Source organism: Nelumbo nucifera, chromosome 6, assembly GCF_055504915.1.
Source record: "Nelumbo nucifera cultivar China Antique chromosome 6, China Antique-T2T, whole genome shotgun sequence".
Classification (NCBI taxonomy): Eukaryota; Viridiplantae; Streptophyta; class Magnoliopsida; order Proteales; family Nelumbonaceae; genus Nelumbo; species Nelumbo nucifera.
Genome location: NC_142654.1, coordinates 31,143,179 through 31,163,757, shown reverse-complemented (window position 1 = coordinate 31,163,757; position 20,579 = coordinate 31,143,179). Strand labels below are relative to the sequence as shown.

At 35.2% G+C, this 20,579-nt stretch overlaps 1 protein-coding gene across 1 annotated transcript; it reads left to right on the top strand.

Moving 5' to 3' along the window:
* Positions 1–8,496: 8,496 nt before the first annotated feature.
* Positions 8,497–11,133, top strand: LOC104598419 (ATP-dependent caseinolytic protease/crotonase family protein). Its single transcript, XM_010260467.3, has 4 exons — positions 8,497–8,642; positions 8,794–8,830; positions 8,950–9,227; positions 9,387–11,133. The coding sequence occupies exons 1-4, from the start codon at positions 8,571–8,573 to the stop codon at positions 10,080–10,082; spliced, it is 1,083 nt and encodes a 360-aa protein (XP_010258769.1). The 5' UTR covers positions 8,497–8,570; the 3' UTR covers positions 10,083–11,133.
* The last annotated feature ends 9,446 nt before the right edge of the window (positions 11,134–20,579 follow it).

Sequence of the window (20,579 nt, the reverse complement as noted above, 5' to 3'; positions counted from 1 at the left end):
ATGTCTAGTTGTCTCTTTGGTTTTCACTGCCCTTCTCGGCATCAACTTATTGTTCTATAGATCACTTCAGTCACCGTAACCGAAGCAACAATGTGCTCATTGCTCACACAAAAAAGAAAAGAAAAAACCATGTTCCCCTTTCCTTTTTAGTAGTTGGGTTTTATTTTGAAAATTTGAGAAACAATGGGGAACAAATTCGATATTTTATTTATTTCGTTATGATTTAATGATGACGACAATTGTTAGAAATAATAAGGGTATTTAAGATAATACTGAAACAGAAGGGGTATAGTTAGTCAATTTCCTAAACCTTAGGGGTAGTTTAAGAAATTTGCCTTCATTTGAAATAACCAGGATAGAGTCAAGGCATCACCACTTGGTCGACAACTAGAGAACTAATTTGAAGGTTAGAATCAGACCTATGTGTCTTTTTATTTGTTCATTCTTTCTGTTGAAAATAATTTGGGCTACGTTTGGAAACGATGCAAATAAGTGTGAATGCAAATATGTGTAGTGTAAAACAGTCCATGTAAATTGCAAAGTTGGGTTAGTTTTGCACTAACAAATTTACCTTTTTACCAAACGGACTTTTAACTGTAATGGATGCAAACATGAATTCCAATAAAGCATATGCCTTTTTTTTATCAAATTCCCACTTGAATGCAAATTTACTTCTTTTTTATTTATGCACTTTTACATTTATCCATTGGAAAATGTGTTTTATGTCATTTGTCAATGCATAAATGTGGTATTGTCAAACACAAGCAAAAGTGAACCAGAGTGCAAATTTACCTTGAACCGAGATTTACACTCCATTTGCATCATTTCCAAACGTAGCCTTAATATTCAATAAAGTGTATAAGAAGGGACTATTTTGGCACATTTGATTGAGGTTTTAATAGAACATTGTACTTATATAACCATTTATATGTAGGAAAGAGGGAGGCCAAAGCTCTGTTAGGCCAATGCTCACACAAGTGAGCAAGGGATGAAATTCTCACTCTCATATACACATACACACACACTTGCTCACTTATTAATAGTCAACTAGTGAATGACCCCGTACTAAGTAAGAGAAATCAGTAATGTTAAATTTACATTATAGAATCAATAAGGGTTAAATTTATATTTATTAGTTTAAATAATTATTAAAATTTAAAAAAAAATGTTTATTTCAAAGAATAGCTTTTCAATAATTATTAGAATATGGATAGTTTTCTTTTGTTATGATACATAGAGGGTTAATGATTAACTGAGATTAATAGAATGTAGGCAGAAATGGTTTTGGATAACCACTTTTGCATTTTCTGCATTTTTTAGGAATTGATAGAAAATGGTGGTAATGGGTTATGGGCTTTAGCAGCAACTTCTCAAAAAATTCCATGTGTCTAGCTTTCCAAAAAAATGAAAAGGCCATGTGTTTGAATGGTGAGGGGTTGTAGCCTAGTAGTGGGTTGTGAGATTTAGCAGGAATTTCTCAGAAATTGCCATGTGCTTAGCTTTCTAGAAAGTGAGAAGGTCTCTTGTTGAATGGTGGTAGTGGACTATGAGCTTTAACAATTTCTTAGGAAATGCCATGTGTCCAAATTTGAAAAAGACACGTGTATGTATGGTGGGGGTTGTAGCTTAAAAACCTTCCTTATATATATATTAGATGTTTGGAATCGCATCCCTCTATTAAATTCCACTTTCCTCTTAAATCTCTTTGAATCCCTCTTAACTCTGATAAATTAGAGTATGAGGATTAAGCTGGTTTCATGTCTACCCAATCCAATTCTAACCTTAAAGACACGAACGTCATGTCTAAATCTAAATCATGGTTAAAGCTTATGCATGCCAACCCAAATCTTACTCAAGCTAAATCTGACACAATATGCATGCGATGGGATTGGGTGGGTTGTTACAACTTTTGTAAGCTATCTATTAGAAACTGGGCACGACTGTAAATATACAACTAGAGTTGGTTATGAGAATTTATGTTTTTCTTTTTCTTTAACTTTTTATTTATTTTAATGTAAACACTAGTGCGAACCCATGCGATGCATAGGATTTATCAAGGAAAGTGAAATAACCAAAACTTATAACAAATGAAAGAATGCAATGTTGTTTAAAATAATTAAATCTTTATTTTAATAATTTGTTACAAAAATGTTTTACTAATTTAGTAATTTGAATAATTATATTAATATTTTTAACAAAAAATAAATGATTGGTAATTACTTAATAAAATAATTGTTTTTTTCATATTATTTGTTAGTGTTCTATTTTATTTATTTTACTTTATTAAATAATTAAATTTTTAATTGTTTGTAAATATCACTTAAATATTTAAAATACTTAAATATCAGTAAATATGTAAAATTATGTTATAGTCATAGTTAAATTAATCTATAGTTAACTAATTTAGTCATAATTAAATTAATCTAAGCCCAAACTTAAGGTTTAAGACTTTGGATGACTTTGATTGATCCTCATCTTACCCAACCCACCCAAGTTTCATGCATCATAACATTTGTAATTGGATTGTACCAAATCAAGTGCAACCCATGCATGCATTATTTTTTGGGTTCTTTTAATTATTTTCAGATAATACTGAAGCTAGAGTAGCTATGAAGGATTGGCTACCCCCATTGTGTAGCCCAACTAACCAAAATATTAAAAATCTTCAGGCTAACTTTTGATAGTGCATTAGTAGTTTTTAAGGTTGCATGTCCTAGCCCAGCCCACACCTTAAGTGTAATACTATTTGTTTGAGCCTATAGGCTTGCCCGTGTTAATTATAAAACTATGATTTTGTTACAAATTAAAAATATATATTTTTTACATTTCTACATATGTTAATATAAAATTTGTTATCTAAATATTATATAATAATATTTACCATATGTGCATATAACTTCCACGTTGAGCTTATTACATGTTGTTTAGTTTGGGCCCTATCTGCTAGGGCCATCATTGGACTTCGAAAGTTCAATACTCAATTAGACTCAAAATCCAATTATCTTATATTTGGATGTTAGAACTTGCATCTGGTTAATAATTCAGTTGAATGTGGATTTAACCCCATCCAATTTGATTAAAATTCATGTCTAATAAAAAATGATTATTTTGTATATGTAGTATAATTATTGTATACACAGATATTAGTATATATATTTATACTTTAAAATTCAAAATCCAACATAATGATAATCAGATGTGGGTGCAAATCTAAAAATTTCATAATCGAATGTTGATGTGAATGTAGCTGGATTTGATTTGAATCTAATCCATTTATGACCCTACTATCCACGTTATGTGTGGATTTGGTGCATCTTTGAAATAGACCTAACTCAAAAAAATGCTTGAGCATGGAAATTTATAAATCTAATCAGGTTAGGCTAAGTTATAAATGATTTGTTACTTTTTATTATTAATTTTAATTATCCTATTATTAATAATTTTTATTAATTTCTCGATTTTATTAATTTTACAACCCTACTACCTGCATTTTTTGCTTGAGCCCAAAGTTGGACTAAGTTATAAATGGTTTTCCCTAAGTAGGAGTCTTATGACATAATTAATTTTTACAATTTTTATATGGAATGAAAATGGTTTATTTTACTATTTTTCATAATTGTTTACTTTTTATTATTAATTTTAAATTATCATAACTTTTTATTGTTAATTGTTTACTTTTTATTATTAATTTTAATTATTAATATTAATTATATTCAAATAGAATTAAGTTGTATTTTAGTTTTTTAATTTATGAACTAGTAATCTTTATTAATTTCTTAACTTTTAATAGTTTCTAGATAAAAACTTGTTAAATTATTATTATTATTATTATTATTGTTGTTGTTGTTGTTGTTGTTGTTGTTTTATATATTTATTATATAGATAAATCGGAAGTTCGGAACTATTTTCGAAAACGGGTCAATATAAACTTCTTTAACTTGTCTTCTTTGTCTGAGTGATAAAATGGGTTCTACATTTTAAATTTTCATTAAAATTTATAAGTCTCTTGTGTAGTATAGGCATTATGCATAGTAAATGTCTCAACTCATAAAAATTATTAATTTTAATAATAATATTAATTAATTAATTAAAATGCATTAGTACAAACAAAATACAACATTAGAACATGGGTTCTATTTGCAATATATCAAACCCATGTTTAAATCATAATATTATTAAAACTATAAATTAATATTTTGTATTTAAATTTATTGTTTTTATTAGTATTTATTAAGTTTTAAGTGGAATTGAAATGTTTATTAGTTTTAAGTGGAAGATTAGTGGATTTTTAAACTAGAGAATGACCGTATACTAAGTATAGGGCTAATTTTTATTTTGTTTAAGTAAAAGAATGTCTAACTTTTTATTACTATTTCTTTATTTTTTAAAGATTATTTGTATTGTAATATTTAGTTAATTAATTATTGTTGTTATTATTATGTATTTAATTAATAGTTTTATTATCATAATAACTATATAATTAAAATTTTTATTGTAAAAATTTATACATGAATCAAAATGTAATATTTTCTTAATTATTTAATTATAGATTAATATTATTTTTAATTAGTAATGGTGATGATTATTTTCTTATATTCTTATCAATAGTCAGTATTTTATTACTAATTATTATTGTTATAATAGATTTTCTAATTACACTAAATTTTGGTAATTTACATAACTTTAAATGCAAAATCAGTTTTTGAACCGTAGGGATCTTAATTAAGATTAAAATTAAAATTTGTTTGTGATTGAGAGCAAGCACTCTTACAGTTTTTTAGGAGTGGATGAACCTGCTCTCAAAATGGGAGTACCCACTTTTCAGATTTTTGTTTAGACTAGTTATTAAAGGTGTGAGAGTGGATAGCCTTTTGTATGAGTGGGAGAAACTAATTATTATGAGTATAGTCAACCGATTTAACTCTTTTTGAGGAGTGGGTTTTCTATTTGAAAACCTTGTATAGGCGAACAAGATTCTAAATATCGATACAGGTTGATATGCTAGTTGGGACGTATAGGCACTCTGTATTGTTGGGTGTTTTTCTGTTTCTGTTTTTTTCTTTTTTTTTCCAAACCAGCTCAGAGGATCCAGTTTAAAGCCCATCTACCCCTTAAACCAGGTCAGACCTCGAAACACCTATTGTAGGGGCATATCAAGGGTCGCCGATACAATACATATCAATCAACACACCTTGATACGTTGCAAAATTTAAATCATTATAGAGGAGCATGATTGACCCATGTGATAAAACCTTTCGTGTCAAAGCTATAGGGTGGGGTGTCTAGGAGGAGCTGCCTGAAAGTCTATCTTGAAACATCTGGTGACTTTTCCCTTGATATTAGCCATCTTGATGTAGCCTTTATTAAAAAATTGGGACAAATTTGTAGTAGCATCATTTGGTGTTTGGTCTTTCTCCCCTACAAGACTCTAATTACTACTTACTACTTACGGTTGATTTGAATATATGGATAATCTTTACTATGTAGGATGAAAAAGAATGGATCCAATTGCTAGAAGAGAGGCCGCTGACCTAATAGTTAAGAAGATTAGTCGGCAGTCGGCACCCCTCCAACATAGGAAGCACTAGATTAAGCCCACGAAGCCACGGGCTTTTTGTGATATGGCTAGTGGGTCTTACATGCACCCTGCTCTATCCCCACCCCTGATTCCCTTCTCTTTGTGGGACAAATGGAGAAAAAGAGTAATTGATTTTAAAGAGGAAAATGGTGAAAAGAAAGAGTGAAAGGGAAGTAGATTATCGCTCTGTTTGGTGGAAATGTAGACAATGTAGAGTATAATTGTGTTGCTTTTGGTTATAAAGAAAATGGAATAAAGGATGTAAGGAACAAGAAAAACAATGGAGAGTGAGAAGAAGCAAAACTCTCTCTTTGAAAGAAAATTTTTTCCTTATTTCTTTTTCTCATTCATGTTTTTTATTTTCTGTTATTTGCTTTGCAAATGTATCAGCGCCACATTGGAAAATGGTGACACATCAGCGTCACGTTGGAAAAACAGTACTCCAGGAAACGCTTGTTTGTTTGGAACTGTTTTTTCATAAAAAATGGTACTCCAAGCCATGCCTTGAAAATCGAGAATGCGTGGTTTGGAGCAATACCGAATTTGGCATTTCCTAGAGCTGCAGCTCATTGCTGCCAATAGGGACATGAGGTGGCAGTGACAGGGACATGACATGGCACTAGATAATGGGTACCAATGCTGAAAACGTTTCTTGGAGCATTGGTACCAAACAGAAAACATTGCTGTTGCTCCAGGAAACATCCTACCTGGCAGCAACATTTCCAAACAAAAAAAAAACACCATTTTTTTCAGAAAACAGTGCTTCCAACCCATATATAGTGTTAGGGTTTTACTTGTTTCCTTGCAGTATCAAATGGATAGTTACACAAAGGTACTATTGCATACTATTTTGTTCTACACATATTACCAAGATAAAATTACATTTTATTATATGTACATTCATCTAAATAACATATATGCTTACCTGCATATATGTAATTATGTACCAAATTCTTCAACCCTAATTTTTACATGATAGATAGATTAAATATGAATTTATTATTACACAAAATTTCATCGTATTATGTTTATATGCTCAAATGTTTGACCATATAAATTTATTTTCATTGTTGAATTATACACATTTTTCCTTACATTGTGGTTGGTTTGAAAGGAAGGGAAAAATAGGGAAAGCTAGAAAGGTAGTATACCTTTCCCTACCTTTTTCTTTCAAACCAAACACAACATTAGGAATAAAGGTGCAAGATACTTGTAGCCAATCAACTGGTATCATAAAGGTGCCAACTAAACAGATGTATTTCAACTTAACATGCAAGATAATTATTTATTAGACAATTTTACAAGTATTAATATATAAAGTTTTATTATATTTTGATTAAATGTAGAAAGATATAATTTGGATATAAAATTGTATTTAGATTTAAGGAATAATGAATATCAGGGAAATGATAGGACATGTTTATATAGTCTAAGTTCAATGGATAAATGATTTTAAAAACGAGTTTTAGTAAAATTTGTTTTTTTTAATTAAACATATTATATTTTATGTAAAACAATTGAAAAACAATGTTTTTTTTTGTTGAAGGAAAACAATGATGTTTATGGATAAATTTGACAATGGATTCATGGATCTAACCTGATTTATGTTTTACCCCTCTATGATATAAATGTTGAATGGGAAACTCCTCATGTATCATTAAAAGAAAATCTTAGGAAAATATAAATGTACAGCAGTTTATTCTAAAACCATTGGAAAAAAAAAAAAAAACTCATGAATCTCATAACAAAATTGATCCATAGATCAATGAGAAAATCATTAGATGCATGTAATATAAACAATTTCCAAAGAAAACCAATGCACTAATTTGAGATTCGTTGAAGAAAAATAGTGAGAACTACGGGTGTATTGGGCGGCTTGGGTCGGGTTGACCCAATTCTAGGCTTTGAACCTTGGGCTCAGGCCTGGACCAACCCGAGGTCAAGACTGAGTTTGCTAACCCAGGCCCAACACAAATCAAGCTGAGCTTGAGTTATTTTTAATCTCTTTTATGCATCTATTTTTATTGGCCTTTATAGCACCATTTATGAATAGAATAGATTAAAAATATTTATAGACGCCTTAATAAATATACGTACATATGTTTAATTAAAAAATATGTTTTTATTATAAATAAAATGCATAAAATGAGTTTAAGCAAATCTTATACATATTATAAAAAACTAAACATATATATTTTTTTGTGTAAATTACATATTGGTATCTTGTACTTTGGGGATAGTGATAGATAGGTATCCTGAACTTTTAATTGCAACACTTGAGTATTCTGAATTCTCGAAAATAGACACTTGGGTCAATCCATTAGTATTCCTTCAGTTAAACATTATATAGTGTCAAAAATACCCTTGTGCATTTTTTAGATCATTCTACAGAGTAAAATCATCACCAAAAAATGTCATTGTCGGAAAATTTGAATCTATTATTTGTCATCCATGTGAGAACGCCATCGTGGGGAGATGTTCGGTTACTTGAGAATGATCTTAGAAATACACGAGAAGGGTATTTTTAGCATTATGACAGAATACTAACGAATGGACCTAAGTATCTATTTTTGAGAGTTCAGAGTACTCAAATGTACAGGGTATCTATAATTTACCCTACTTTTTTTATAACCATGTCATACATGATACATCATCGGGCGGGCTCGGGTTGGATAGGGCTTAGATAGGGCCGGGCCAGGCCGAGACAAAGTTCGGCTCGTGCTACCGAGGCATCAACCCGAATTTAGGTCAGGCCCAAGATTTTTTGGCCCAGGCCCAGCCCGTGTAAAATCTCGGGTGTCGGGCTGTCGGCTGTCGGGTTGAACTGAACGAAATATCCGTACTCAATTGGTGTATCTCGCGCCCAATGCACCCGGTAAATTTGAAAAGAAAAGGATGACCACTGCAGATCTCAGGGTTTTCTTGCTATATAACGAAACGAATATCTCAAACTTCTCACTGTATTTGCTAGTTTCGATTTTCGAACACTACCATGGCGGAGGAAATTGGAGAACTGAATATTCACAACTGCTCCAACTCTATCGTCAACTCCTTCGATTCCCAGGTAAGAACCCCATCCCCACCTGTATAAATCTTCCATTTCTCCCCTCTATCCCTCAGTTTTCTTCTTGCTTTTTGATGGGTCTATGCTCTGCGCTAAATGCTTCTTGTTTGTGCAACTTAATTTTTCTCGGGTTTTCTGTTGTTCATTGTAGATTCCAGGTTCCTCATACTCGCTTTCACTCCCTTCTGGTTCGTATTGAATATTTCATTTTTTTTGGTTGCCTCCCATTTGCATATAAATTTGTGTATTGAAGTAATTGAGCCCGTTTTCTTTATCAGTGCTCTTCGTCTTTATTTTGATCTATCAGAGCCTCCCGACATCAGAAACTGGTTCTCGAGTTATGTGTATGAATCTCCGGGTTCAATTAACGAGGATTTTAGTTATGAGGGGATTGGAAGTCAGAAAGATAAGGGTTTTGCTTTCGAGGAGACCAGCGGAGGGAAAGAGAATGGTTTGGGGAAATTTAAGAAGAGAGACGAAGGGGTTTCTGTAGTAGGTGAAGGTGGGTGGAAATGTTTAAATGGGTTTGCTGAATGCAGGAGATTAGTCAGGAATGACGAGCAGGAAAACCAATCAGCAAACAAGGTACTCTTCTTTCTATTTTTTTCAACTGTGTAGTATACATTCAAGAGTTTTTCTGTTTGTCTTAGATCATTTGGCCAAGCTGTTCATCTAATAGCATCTGTGGAAATAGTCAATCTTCTAAGTGGATATGCTAGCTTAGTAATTTCCTTAAAATCACAGGGAAACCATTTGGTTGAAAGTACTACTGGCCTATTATTTAGCGAGATCGGTGAAGATGAAAAATTGAGCGACCAACAAGTGCACGCCCATAACTTTGGTGAAAGAGCAAGATTCAAAGGTGGGGATTCCCTGCAAAGGCTGCAAGGAATATTAGAGGAAGAACACAGTCTTCTGTTATCGAATATCAACAAAAGTTCAAGCATAAACCATGGGAAATCTTCACGAGATTTGCTTGAGCGTAGGTACTCCAAAGAAGAAAGCTTGGGAGCCAAAGTTTCAACAGAACAACTCGGTTATATATCGTCAGAAGCTAATGTTAATGAGAGAGGAATTAGTGGAGCTTCTACCAAGGAATCAAATCCAACAAGCAGTGATAAAGAAAATCAAGGAACATATATTGCCAATGATGGTTTCATTTCAACAAGGAAGAACAGAAGTACAAGGCAAATTGATGGAAATTCTATGAAAAGGAAACAAGAAGTGAATGTTGAGTGTTCTAGAACTGTGTCTATGGCGTCCCCAGTTGGTGGTGATCATTCTGAAGCAGGAAGAAAGCCTTTATCAGAAAGGACTAATTTTCAGAGTGAGGCCGTGACCGGAATTGTTGGAAAATGGAGATGCCCCCAGGAAAGGAAGTCAAATCTTGGGCCTCCTTTGAAGCAGCTTCGACTTGAACAATGGGTTCATCGTGTCTAAAAGCATGATTCACTGGAAATGAGTGACCTCAGAAATTTATCAAGGATTGATGAGAATCACTGGTTAATCGCTTAATTCAGCTAGTAAGCCGCACCCCATCAATCAAATGGTGCATATTTGGTTCCTGTAAGTTGTAAGCAAGCATATTGTAAGACAACGAGTTAAGGGAAATCTGTTGGGATTTAATGATCACAATCGGTCTGCTTCAGAAAAAGAAAAATGGAAATTTCAGAAAACAGAACATTCAAAATAATGTCTTCTCTTAACGTGGAGTGCAGACCAAAAAGACCTTTCAAGATGGAAGTGATTTTTCTCCCATGAACAAAACCATCTCTTCCGTTTCTCTTCCATGTGACCCTCAACATGATATCATGATACCAACTTATCAAGGCACAACTCTGGAAGAGCTCATAAGAGAGCCTTTGAAAAAAAGCTTTGCATCCACATTCCGGGGCAACTTATGGGTTGTGCCTTGTTCCCTAGCATGGGATGGTCTCTAGCTTTCACAAACTGTTTGGCTGCTAGTCTGCAGCAATCCCCTCGTGTCTTCCAAAATTTCAGCCACTTCCTCTGTGTCTGCTACAGTTGTTCTTAGGCCTTAAATGGTACTACAGCTCTCACTTCTTGGTTTGCTTTGGAGTTTGGCGGAAGAACACCTCCTTGAGGCGCAGAAAATAACCCTCTAGTAACCATGGCCAGATGAACACTCCTCTATATCCATGGTCTAAATATTTTTTTGTTCATTGATACTCTCCTCAATCACCCCCTATGGAACTGAATTTTGATGGTCTTGTCAAGGAGCTATCATTACCAGGCCCAGTCCTGCTAATATTTCGAGCATTATATTTTTGGTGGAAGCATTTGTGAAGTAAGTTACTAGAAGCAAAAAAGCTGGATTTCTCTTATATTATTTGGGTGAAACTGGAAGTTGATTCCCAGTTGGGATCCCCCATGCTTCTCGATCTACTACAAAGGCATTTTACACTACTTGTAACTGGAGATCTAGTACTTTTATGCATTGCTGATGTGTTTATTCATGGGTTATGTAGCCTATTGACTGTTGTACATGATTTGTTTTACTCTGGATCCAGTGCATTTGGATTCGAAGGGATTCTCCCTTCAAGTTCACTCATTTTGCGTGTTTACTCCTTAAAATGTTTTTTGTTTTCTTTTTGTTAAGAAAGGTTGCTAAAAAAACATTGAAAGAAAGCCTTGTAAATCTTCTTTTTGTTATCCCTTTTGGCCTTTTGGCATCACTCCGGAGAATGAATTCTAAGGGATTCTCACAATTCTCCAGATGAATCACGTTTTGTTAGGCCATTTCCAAAAAACAAATTCTATTCAAATAAAACTCGTCTGAAGGCCCGTTTCTTAGATTCACTTCTAAGAATTTGATTCTTGTGACCCAAAAATTCTTGCTGTCGTTTTAAATAAAAGTAACATCTGAAAGGCTGAGACTAATTTATGCATGAGAAAAGGGGTATTCATGTAATTTTGCATAAAATATAACATTGACAAACCTTAACCCCTCTTTTCTTCTTCTTCTTCTTCGAGCTTGTTTACACTCAAGTTATAGAGAGGAGAATATAGACTTGCTACCACACAACGCGCGCACATGCAATATGTGTTGCAATGAGGTGCTTTAGAACTACACTTTGCTCTCACTCCACACACATTCGCATGGTTTGCAAGAAGTGATTATATTTTTAGTGGGATGACTTTTGATGCAATGGCACATTAATCACATATTGGGATTTTTGCAAAATTGCAAATTGTAAGCTGTGAGTTTTGTGAAATTGTAAATCATAATTATTGCGATTTGCAAAACCGCAAATTGTAGATTTTGCAAAATCTCAAGATATGTGAAATCGCGTATGGTTTTAACCATGTATAAGGGTGTATTTGGTTTTAAGGCTGAATCATGACCTTTGACGTTTTAAGTTAACCCAACGGCCATGACTTAATCGGGTGTGATTAAGAGACACTATTTAAACATTAATTATCACTAACCATTAACTAACTAATAACAGTCACAAAGTTTGAAATCGTGATTGTACAAAGAGGCTCTTCAAACCAACGCACTCCTCTTCATAATGACTCTCCAAATTTTATATAAAGGATATAAACTAAGCCAATTAACACATAAGGTTTCTTTAGAGATTTGCTACTGTCTCACATAAGGTTTCTTAGTCCAATTTGCTACTGTCTTACAAAAGGTTTCTTCAGAGATTCTTTAATTTTGTTAGTTGCAGTTTCTTACCCAAGGTTCTGTTGTATCCAAAGAACAAATTTGCCTCCTAATAGCAAACTTAGTAAAAATGAGTAAGGGTAAATAATGTTCTAAAGCTTCTCCTCCAAATCTTGTGACCCCATTAGGGGTGATCATGGGCCAGGGTTCCGGGCCTGAAACATAACCCTAGCCCAGGTCTATACGGGCCCAGGTGGGCCAATGTCACTCATATATAAAACATTACGTATCTACATTAAATGTCATAACATGCATATAAACTTATTTTATATATCATGTAATATAAAATATTACATATAATATAAATTATACATGTCATGTTATAATATTTATATATAAAATATCTAACATAATGTAAAATAGCATGTATGCATATGTATACATTATACATAAAATGTATAAGTTTAAATATATGCGAGCCGAACCTGACCCGAGCCGGACTTGAAGTATTAAGCCCAAGCTCGACCCTAAAATTTGCGGACCTGATATGGGCCCGGGCCCGAGCCGGACCTGAACACAAAACCCAGGCCTAAGCCCGGAATTTTTGGGCTGGACTTATGCAGGCTAGGCTGAAATGATCACCCCTAGACCCCATTTTCCCAACACAAAATACCACTGTTTACTGAGAATCAACAAGAAAGCACAAAACAATATTGCCACCAACATTCAAGAATAAAGGATGAAGAATCCTAAATGTTGTGGACAGCTCCCTATTGCAATATTCTTGACATTGCAACTTGCCACAAATAGTTGCCATTGTCATTTGGACCGAAAGCTTTGATGGTTCTTGTTGCTCTTAATGGTTAGGACTCGGGAGTATAGGGTTTATCATCAATGATTGGGGACAATAGGGTTTGAAAATGTGAAGTTTTCTCTTGTCATTTTTATTCTTATCCCTTCAAGTCCAAACCCATTGAACCGAGAGTGAATTTGTACGTAGTAGAAACAGAAACAGAACATATTATGGAATAAGATAATAAATCAATCATGAACTTAGGAGAAATTACAGCAAGAAAAGGATAGTACAAAATGGGCTCTGATATGGTTTTCCATACTTCTAAGGCTTAATTAGTTTAGGATTCTTTTATTGGGTTCAAAGAGAAAATCCCTTCAAGTTCAAACACATTGGATTCGGAGTGAATTTGTTTATTGTAGAAGCAAAAACTGATCATATTATGGAATAAGCTAATAAATCAATCCTATACAGCTACAAACAAACTCACTCAGATTTCGTGCATTTGGAGTTGAAAGGAGTTGCTCTTTGAGTACAATAATGGTTGCTGAGTTGGGTTGAACTTGCAACTGACTGAAACCTTTAATTTTTATACAATCCATATAAAGTTTTCTCAGTCTTAATATAGTTTTACTGAATTCATATGGTTAATTAATATAAGATTCAATGAAATAATGAAAGTGAATACCCTAAATATAAGACTTAATGAAAGAGCTTTAAATGAAGAGAAAAGTGGTTGTTCAAATGACATTTTTGTCATTACAGTTAGAGAATGACCAAATTCAAAAATTGGGATGTTTTAATTAAACAAAAAATTTAATAAAAGAGTGGCACAAGTTTTCATTCTACCACCGGTTGCAAATCCAGACACCTCGTGCAAAGCCATTGCCTGCCACTATTGTTGTCGTTGTAGAGCCACCACCTTCCGTGGTTGTTAGCATTGTAAAACCACAGCTTGCCATAGTTGTTACCATTTTACCCATAACTGAAAAAACAAAGATTGTTTCTCTTCTCTCAGCCTCTTAGTTCTATATCCTTTACAGCCCCCAAAAGGGTTATTCTCAATTTGTCTATGTCGTACATGGATTCAACACCAAAATAGAGGTTTGACCACCATTTATTTATCATATGTGAATAATAATATGGGTTTGACTATGATATGGAAAAGATATGATATTGAAAAAATAATTGACCAATAAATTGGAATCATAAACGTAGTAGTGAATCAGGTGTCATTTATCAAAATTCATGGGTGGGTTTTGATTGGTCAAAACTCTTTTCATATATCTTTCTGGTATCATAGATTTTCCCTAATAATATATAGTATGCTAAAAATATAATATAATATAATGTGTGAAAATACCTATAATATATTAATATGTTAAAAAGCATATATGATTATATGTTTTTTGTGTATAAAATATGTATTGCATTTTATACAATATAGAATATGGCCCGTGATACATAGAATCACTTGGTCATGTCAACCTTCTTTTTAAACAATGTGATTGTGTTCAAAAAATTATCTTCCATAGTGTTAAAAAATGAGGATAATTTTTCTTTCTTTTTTTTTTTTTTTGCCAAAAGAAATATGAGGAGGTTCATTTCAAAATATCAGACATACAAACTAACATTTTTAACAAAGGAAAGATCCAATACGTGGACTAGAGAAGCCATTCCCCTTTACATTATTCCTGAAGAGCAAGAAAGTGAGCAATAGAATTTAGCTCCCTAGAAAGATGATAGATATAAATTTCATCAAAAAAACCAAGTTCCACCTTAACATCCAAAAGAAATTCAGATTTTCCAAGGGAGGAGAGAGAAATCATTTGCTATAGCCTGAACCAACGTGTAACTGTCGAATAAAATATGAAGGTACTTCATGTTTAACCTTCTAGCTAGATTAACACCAATGAGCAAAGCTTGAGCTTCAACAAAGATGGGTAAACTTTGATCAACACTAGATGAGAGAGAACCCTTAAATCTGCCATCTGAGTCAAAAAGAACTGCACAAATACCAGCATACCTCGAAGAAAAAAATGCACTGTCCACCATTAAGGTCTTAAAACGTACGTAGGTTGCACATGGACAAAGAGCACCATTAGTTAATCTCACAAACTTGCTCCGCACACCTTAGATTGGGAACTTGATTCGGCACTGCTGACTGGTTGAGATACTTGTTATTGGAGTACAAAGTAGATTGGGGATTCAGATTCTAGCCATTAAAAATGAAATAATTCCCTATTATTCTAGATAACCCAGACAACTATTGCAAGGTTTAAACACAGTTTCTGCTTCTCCAACTTTGATAACTTTGCATCATTAAGTAGAGACAATAGAATGGATTTAAAATTGGTACATATTTCCTTCTGGCAAGAAATGACAACCTAGCTGGGAACCGAACTAGATAATCCTAGCCATTTCACAATGGAGTAAAGCATGTTCCACTGGTTAGCTACAACTAAAACAAACAGGGCACATGTTAGTTGGTCTGATACCTCTACTATGGAGATTAGTAAAGACCGGGATGCTATTGTGGCAAACCCTCCACAAGAATAGTTTTATCCTTGGGATAGTGTTTATACCCCTATAAAATGCTAGAACACACTATCATTGGAGTTAGTAGTGCCATCATTGACCAGAGACCCATTTCTAACCAACACAAGACCTTTATTTGCCACATGATAGGTCTTTTCAAAGATCCAAATCATCTTATACTCCATTTCTGCAAAGGGATGTAGATCTTCACAACCTCTCAAGTAAGCTGTTGAAGAAAGATATAGTTCAAACTTAGAAAGATCCCAAGTTCAATTCCTACGGTCAATGAGATTTGAAACTAGCTCCAAATCACACCCAAGAGGCTTTTCAATTGGGATTTTAAAATTCTATAAGAAAGGAATCTAAGGGTCCTTCCAAATGTTAATACTATCTCCACAACCAAGTTGCCAAATAACACCTTTCTCAAGAACTTTTCTACCCATGGTAATACTTTTCTATCCCCAAGATGCATTCGGTGAATCTAAACACCAAGAGAGCCGCTATTAGGGTAGTATTTTGTTTTCATAACTCGAGAGAACAAAGAAGTTGGGCTTTGAAGAAGGGACCACCCTTATTTTGCAAGAAGAGCTTGATTCATACTTCTCATATCTCTGAATCCAAGTCAACCTTCCTTTTTGGCTTGTAGAGTGTATCCCAATCGAATCCAGTTCACTCTTCCACCATTAGTTGAACTACCCCACCAAAATCTTCTTTGAACATGTGTCACCTCCTCACACAAGGACTTAGGTAAGAGAAAATCCAAAAGGGTATAGACTGGAATAGCATTTAGAACAGATTTAATAAGAACTTCTTTATCATTAAAGGAGAGAAGTTTCTCTTTCCACCCATGGGCTGTATTGGTAATCCAATCCAAAAGAAAGCTAAAGGTTTCTTTTTTAAACTTGCCTAAACCAGGTGGAAGCCCCAAGTACACATTTGGTTTTGTTACCCTCCAAACTTTCAAAGCTTTTGAGAGAATTCTTTGGAATCTTAGAGGGGTATTTGAGCTAAAGAATGCCTTTGACTTGTTGAGATTAACTTTTTGTCCTAATGTCCACTCATAACTTTTCAAAAAACTTAGGATTTCCTCGCTATTTACCAAATTGGCTTTACGAAATAGGCTGTTATCATTAGCAAACAGTAAGTGAGAGATCAAGGGACTTCTTCTATTGATTTTAATTCCAAAAAAATCCTTTGAGAGTTTCGCTTTTGTCAAATTGGCTGAAAGAGATTCAATCACAAGAAGAAAAAGGAAGGGAGAGAGAGAGAGAGTGAATGACTCTCCCAAAGAAACCATTATCGATGACTCAATATGAAACAATGGAAAAGCAATGCATGATCCACCTTTCCACTTAGGCTGCTATATCTACTTACTATTTGGTTGTATTTACATGCCTGATAGGATAGTTCATGAGCAGCTATATGGAAAGATCTACTAATATGTTTAATACATATTATATCAAAAAAGTTTTAAGAGACAAATTTTCTCCTTGATCGACATTATAGTCTAGTCCACCTTCTCAACATCATAGAAACTATTCACAACTTCCATAGAATCAGTCAACACAGTTAAAGACTTGATATGAAGTCTGAGGGCTTCCTCTAACCCATGAAGGAGGGCTCACTACTCAATTTGGAGGCAATGGCATGCTGCAACTTTGCTATTTCTTGCATAGATTAGCACATGGTTAATCGAATAAATGGTACACCTCATGCCTACCCGTTGCAATTGAGAGATGAAAGAACCACCAATGTGCATGATGAATTTCATAGTGTCAATAATATGGGCATGAAGAAAACTTGCTTGGTGTTGAATGGATAAAGGATCTCTTGGCAAATAAATTTTGGCTCTGCCTATCAGCTAGGCTGGGTCCAAGACCTTTCCATTGTGGGTTGAGGCATTACTCATGTCCTAAATTAATCTAAATCGAATAAAAAATGAGATGTGAGGAGGGATTGATCTTCTTATGACAGTAGAAAGAGCTTTGATAACTCGAGTAGAATGAGAAACTATTCCTCTTTTCTTTTTTTATTATTCTTCCTTTGCAGGGGTTCAGAAATATATATACAAGCATCTCCTAATTATACATAGATTCTAGTTCTACCTCTCCTAGTTACATACAACTTAGGCTGAGAGTTATCCCTGAATTCAAGGGATATCCCCTAGTTTTACATCTCACGCCAATACTCCCCCTCACGTTGGTGCGTACAGATCTTGGATGCCCAACTTGCCAAGTGAGTTGTAGAAGTTTTTACTGGATACAGCCTTTGTAAGTATATCTGCCAGCTGGTTTTCAGATTTGACAAAGGGAAATCGAATGGTTTTGTCTTCGATATTTTGTTTGATGAAATGTCAGTCCACCTCCACATGCTTTGTTCGATCGTGTTGGACGGGATTCTGAGAGATGTCAATGGCAGCCTTGTTGTCGCAGAATAGGTCCATTGCAGAGGTTGGGGGAAAACCAATTTCAGTCATCAATCTTCTCAGCCAGAGTAGCTCGCACAACCCTTTAGCCATTCCTCGAAACTCAGCTTCAGCACTTGAAAGGGCCACGACCTTCTGTTTCTTACTCCTCCATGTAACCAGATTTCCTCCGACGAATGTAAAGTACCCCGATGTGGATTTTCTATCTGAGACATTTCCGGCCCAGTTTGTATCTGTGTACCCTTCTATCTTCAGATGATCATTTTTTGAGAACATGAGTCCTTTTCTGGGTGAGGACTTCAAGTATCGAAGAATCTGCATTACAGCATTCATGTGATCTTCGCTTAGGCAGTGCATGAACTGACTCACTACGCTGACGACGTAGGCGATGTCTGGGTGAGTATGGGAAAGGTAAATGAGTTTACCCACCAGCCTTTGGTATCTCTCCTTATTGGTAGGTACTTGGTCTGGGTACTCTCCAAGTCTATGGTTCTGAACGATAGGCGTGTCTGCTGGCTTGCACTCCAACTGTCCTACTTCGGAGAGTAAGTCCAAGGTGTACTTCCATTGGGATAGAAATATGCCTTCTTTTGATCTAGCAACTTCAATCCCTAGAAAGTACTTTAGCCCACCTAAGTTCTTCATCTTGAACTCGGATGCCAATTGCTTCTGCAGTGTTGCTATTTCTCCCGAATCATTCCCTGTGATAATCATGTCATCCACGTATATTATTAGGGCTGTCACCTTTCCTCGTTGGTGCTTTAAGAATAGTGTATGATCTGAATTGCTTTGCTGGAAGCCATATTTTTTCATCGCAAGACTGAACCTCCCAAACCATGCCCGTGGAGATTGCTTTAGTCCATATAGTGCTCGTTGTAGCTTACACACAACTTGGTTCTTGGAGTTCGCTGTATAACTAGGTGGGATGTCCATGTATACCTCCTCTTCAAGATCACCATGGAGGAAGGCATTCTTCACATCGAACTGGTGTAGTGGTCAATCAAGATTTGTGGCAAGAGATAATAAGACTCTGATCGTATTCAGCTTGGCTACTGGGGAGAAAGTCTCTTGATAATCTATGCCCTGTGTCTGGGTATATCCTTTTGCGACCAGCCTTGCTTTGTATCTCTCGACTGCCCCGTCTGCATTGTATTTGACGAAAAATACCCATTTACACCCTACTGGTCTTTTCCCTTCAGGCAGGGTGACTAGAGTCCATGTCTTGTTCTTCAGTAGTGCCTCCATCTCTTCTTGTATGGCTTGAGTCCATTTTGGGTTTGTCAAAGCTTCTTGGACACTGGTGGGAATATGGTTAGAGGACAATTCTTGCACAAATGATTTTAGAGGTTTGGTGAGTCTCTTCGTTGATACATAGTTGGCAATTGGATACTTTGTCCTCCTATCCTCAACATCTGGAGAATATCTGTTTGGCGGTTTGCCACGATTATGCCTGAAAGGTAAGGTGTAGCCAGCCAAAGTATCGTTAGAGCTTGAAGGAGTGGTAGGGGAGGTTACCTCAAGGATGCTTTCATGTGCTTCCGGGATATCCTCAGGAGGTGGGCTTTCCGGTACTTGCGAGGTTGGGGTCTCTACTTCTTCTACTGGTAGAGGTGATGCCGACGTTGAGGTTTTTGTAGATACTTCTGGTGTAGTCTCTGTAGGTGCCTTACTGGTTGCTTCATGGTCCACCATTTCTGTTGAAGCACTCGTATTCGGCCAGTCGGGTAAAAACCAGTTTTATTCTTCACTCTGACTCTCCCCCTGAAGAGAAGAATTGGTTGTAGGTCGAGAGTAGAAGGTTTCAGATTCCAGAAAGGTGGCATCCATGGTAACATAGGTACGGTGGGTGACTGGGTCATAACATCAGTACCCTTTCTGGTGTAGCGCATACCCCAAGAATATACATCGAGTTGCCCGTGGATCCAATTTTGTATGTTGATTTGGATGTAGATGCACGAACGCCACACAACCAAAAACTCGAGGTGGAATCATCAAAACAGAGGGCAATGAGACATGAGATGAAAGAGCTTGTAATGGTGTTTTAAACTGCAGGACCAGTGAGAGCATTCAGTTAAGGAGGTGCACGGCGGTAGCAACAGCATCAGCCCAATGTCGGTTAGGTACATGTGCTCCAAGTAACAAGGCGCGGGCAGTTTCGAGTATGTGCCGATTCTTCCTTTCTGCAATGCCATTCTGCTGTGGAGTTTGGGGGCATGAAGTCTCATGAAGTAATCCATGAACCCGAAAATAATCTTGGAACCGTTGATTCATGTATTCCCCACCGTTATCAGACCGGAGTACCTGAATCTGTGATTTGAATTGAGTCTTCACCATTATATGGAAGGATTGAAAGACAGTCAGCACTTCATCTTTATGTTTTAGTAGATATAACCATGTCATGCGAGTGCAATCATCAACAAAGATTACAAACTATCGGAATCCAGAGACTGTAGTCACCAGGGATGGCCCCCACACGTCCGAGTGAATCAAAGCAAATGGAACTTGACTTTTATTCATACTTAAGGGATAGATTGTTCTATGACTCTTAGCTAG